The 3,976-nt window shown below is 33.1% G+C and overlaps 1 protein-coding gene across 1 annotated transcript in view; it reads left to right on the top strand.

Moving 5' to 3' along the window:
* The first annotated feature begins 656 nt into the window (after window positions 1-656).
* The window catches only part of LOC117100460 (laccase-1-like), a 9,212-nt gene continuing 5,892 nt past the window's right edge, over window positions 657-3,976 (top strand). Inside the window, exon 1 of the mRNA XM_033240162.1 lies at window positions 657-792. Within this exon, the coding sequence (XP_033096053.1) occupies window positions 735-792 (58 nt within the window). The 5' untranslated portion in view covers window positions 657-734. The remainder of the gene's footprint in view (window positions 793-3,976) is intronic.

The raw sequence follows: 3,976 nt of genomic DNA, 5'->3' as shown, positions 1-3,976 counted from the left end.
TTATCCGCATTTATTTTTTGTGTGGAACACAAAAAATCAAATTTCAGTCTTATTTTACATTTTTTTCATTCTTAGGAATGTCTAAATTCAGTTAAACTAGCAATTCCGTATTATATTTATAAATCTTTATAACATTATACAAAAATTAGATTTTTCTTAAAAACTGAAATTTTGCCGGGAATGGGGCTTTAAGTTAAGAATCATTCAATATATAGCCATAAGTTAAATACGGTAGCTCATACTTCTTTTGAAGATTTAGTAAGGCCTAAATTCAATATGTATATTGAAGTATAGCTAATTGATAATCAATAATTATGAGATGGCAATATTGAATGATAATGAATGATAATATATGATGATAATCATTATCAAAAATTACAGTTAGAAGATGGTGATTGATGATAAATGTGGATAATGATTTATGGAAGAAGAAGTAGATAATGATGATGATGACGTCACGTCCTTGTTTGATGCTTTTGTTTGGTCTACTAGCTTAGTTTTTCCCTATTAAATATTAATGTAAAAGTATTGTTACGGTAAATTGATCCCGTAAATCAATTATTTCAAGCTATTCATTGATATAACTAAATTAGATCTTATTATTACCATCGCATTCAGGGCCAGAACAATGGAAGCGTCCCATTTGTTCCCTTGTTGGACGCTTCCATTATCCAGCAGTGAGCAGTCATAAAACCTTCTGTTTTATTTAGTGCAGTGCTATTGTGTACACAACAATGTCATCGAAGTTGTCGATAATATTACTTGAATTGTTTTTACTTTGCTACACAGCAGGTATGTTATTTTTTAAGTGTGTCAGTTATAAGAAATATATAGACCTATAAAAATGTAGGTACCAGTAACTAATTTCACGAAGATTTTTTTCGACTAATGCATTAGAGACGGAAACAAACCCCACAACAAATGCACGCGTGTCGTCTATGGCTATGCATTTCCTATAATACACAGGCCTATGTATATAGACCTAGATGTAGATACAGTATATAGTATTTAGATAAAAGTAGAGACGATGGCGAATGAAAATACAAACATTGAGAGTCGACTTTAAGAACATTATTTTATTTCTGAATTCAGCCATCGATGCCCGTATTGTTTTATTAACCGTCTGTGTACATCCAGCTTACGTGCCAACCAATCCTTTAATAATAGTTACATACATACACACAAACACATACATACACATACGCACATACATACATGCATACATTGTATATAAGGCCTATAGACTTCAAGCGCGTTTTATTATGATCAGGGCTTCTCCCTCCAGGGAAAAAATACCAGTACCGTACTTTATTAATACAATAAATATTTCGTCCTATCCCAAGGTTTTTCTTAATTACTAAAGAAGGCTTGAATAGTGGTTAGGCGGATAATCGTCCAGAGAACATGGCTCATGACAAGAATGCTGTGAATATGTAGGCCTACACAACAGCAAATTAGCAGATGCAATTAGTGGTGGTGGGTAGTGGTTAGCTTGTTGTTGGCCATCGGCCGATTGAGATTAGCAGGATGGCAGGATCATTGTATTTTTTCTTGAAAACTCAGTTGAGAATGTGCTAAAGGTCGGTAAAAGAAAAAGAGGAGTAAGACTAGGCATAGACAAATAGGGCCTATGTAAAAAGAGTAAAGTTGGAAATATACTCTCTGTCCAGGGATGGGAGCTCTCATCTGTCCAAGAGAAATATCCTCATTTTGATATTGACCTATAAGAAGAATGTGATTCAACTCTTCAGATCAAATCATGCCAACAACCACAGTTCCAGGATTGATTGGATTATTGACTTGCTAAAAAGAAAATCTTATATTATGCGCTTATTCAAATTAGAAGGGGGCGCTTATTCAAACGGGGCGCTTGACGAAATGTTCACGTTAGGAGGGGCGATTATTCGAGAGAGGCGCTTATTCAAACGGGGCGCTTATTCGCGCGAGTACTGGTTCTGTTTTATTTATGTCCTTTGATTATTTTATGTCTAACTTTTATACTATTTTTTGTATCAGGAAGACGAATTTTACTTGAATTTTTTGTATTATTGACAATACAATAATCTTGTATCTTGTATATTTGGTAAGAAATTCTTCATTGGGTTGTACCTAACACTAACTGTAAATGTCTGTGCTGCCGTTTTTGAGACATGGTGTGGTACACAAAAAAAAAAACAAAAAAAAAACCACGAAAACACCAAAATGTGACACACACACACCCACTCACTGACACCCAAGACCACAAAAGGGCTGTAAACTCGCATTCACCAGGTTTCGAGAAAAACAGCCAAATAGACAGTATAACATGTACTTTGAGCAAAATGTGATTATATCATAAATATAAAGTATTACTTTTAATCTTACTATTTTTGAAGTTTGGGTTCAATATTTCAACGCTAAACCCTAAAATTTAGTAATTTTATGAAGGCCATTCTACGAGAAACGTATATAAATTCACCAACATTCAAACCGCCATAGTTCGCTTCCAAACAACTTATTCATCTACATAAAATTCAGGCCCCAACTAGATAAATGAAAACTATCGGATAATAATACGTTTATTAGTACTCGTATGCTATGTATGTGATTTCAGAATTAAAAAAAAAACAGTATAGTTATAAAATAGTACAATGGTCACAGAGCTAGCATACGTAAATGTATACCTCGAAATGAAGGAAATAGCCTTGAATTAATTCAGAATACTGTTTCATGACCTGTTGGAAGATTTGGAAAGCCGTGAAGCGGATCAAAAAATGATGTAGATTACAGTTGAGTACATGTTAAGAAACTAGTTGTGGTTATTAAAAACTTTAAACAAATATTGACGCCAACAGAACAATCATTTGCACTATTTTTAGCGATGTGAAAATGAAGTATATTCAACGTTATTCAAATCATGTAGAAAACCAAACAATAACGTGCGTGTCGACATTACAGTTGCTTTAGAAATATCTTCAAAAGTAATTTTCTAGATCATAGCACCATAGTGCGGACTATTTTTGTACTAAATGAAGAAAATAATCTTATCTTATATAAAATCACACCTGAACTGAATTTCCTTGTCCTTAGTTTCCCACCATACACCTATGCCTATGTTGTTTTAATTTGACTATAAGTGTTGTTTTTTAGTTTCTTCATTTTAAAAAATAAATTCACCTCCCGATGAATGTTATTTCTCTTTTCTGTATTTATTTTCCAAAGCTTCAAGTTTTATACTGTACAATATAAACAATACTATTGTGAGGTAGACGGATTAGACCAAATAATGTAAATATTATAGGTTAGTTGTTGGTGCCTTTTAATGAGTAGTATAACACAGTTCCTTTTAGTACACTGCAAACTTTTATTCACACAAACTGTACGTGGTTACAATCAGCTAAACTCCGGGTTTCAGATGTTAGAGAACCCTTTTTGAGTGGAGTCAGCTCAGCTCTGTACTTTTCTTTTAAATTTAATCTAACTACTACCCAGTGATATGGGGGTGTTTGCCTATTATACTTTAGGTAATGGGGGTGTGTCTCAAGTAAGTTACCCCATACTTTTAGAGTGTCTGATTGGATCATATAGAAATTCTTTCTTTATGATTTAATAACTTGTTTACCAAAAAACTGCTAATTAAGATGTATCACAAACTTCAGAGCTTATAGGCTCAAAACTGACAATCATAGATTCATAGTGTGAGAAAGTCCAACTGACTAGGGTAAAGTATGTCCAGTTATATTATTAGATTATCTGTATACTCAAGTTGACCATTAAAACTGTCAAACCAATTTAAGGCGTTTATCAGGTGAAGGGTATCGATTCCAATGGTTATGCAAGTTAATACCATTGAACCTTAATACTACACTACAATAAAAACAAATTAGGCCTATTATGTTGGCCACGCCCGACCGACCCAAAATGTACGAAATTGAGATTAAACAATTTTTAATTAAGCATGTATGAACTTAATTATGTAATTGAATATATATATATA

Source organism: Anneissia japonica, unplaced genomic scaffold, assembly GCF_011630105.1.
Source record: "Anneissia japonica isolate Jap-2015-1 unplaced genomic scaffold, ASM1163010v1 scaffold685_len2926416_cov193, whole genome shotgun sequence".
Classification (NCBI taxonomy): Eukaryota; Metazoa; Echinodermata; class Crinoidea; order Comatulida; family Comatulidae; genus Anneissia; species Anneissia japonica.
Note: the sequence above shows the minus strand (reverse complement) of the source record. Positions and strands in the feature narration are given on the sequence as shown.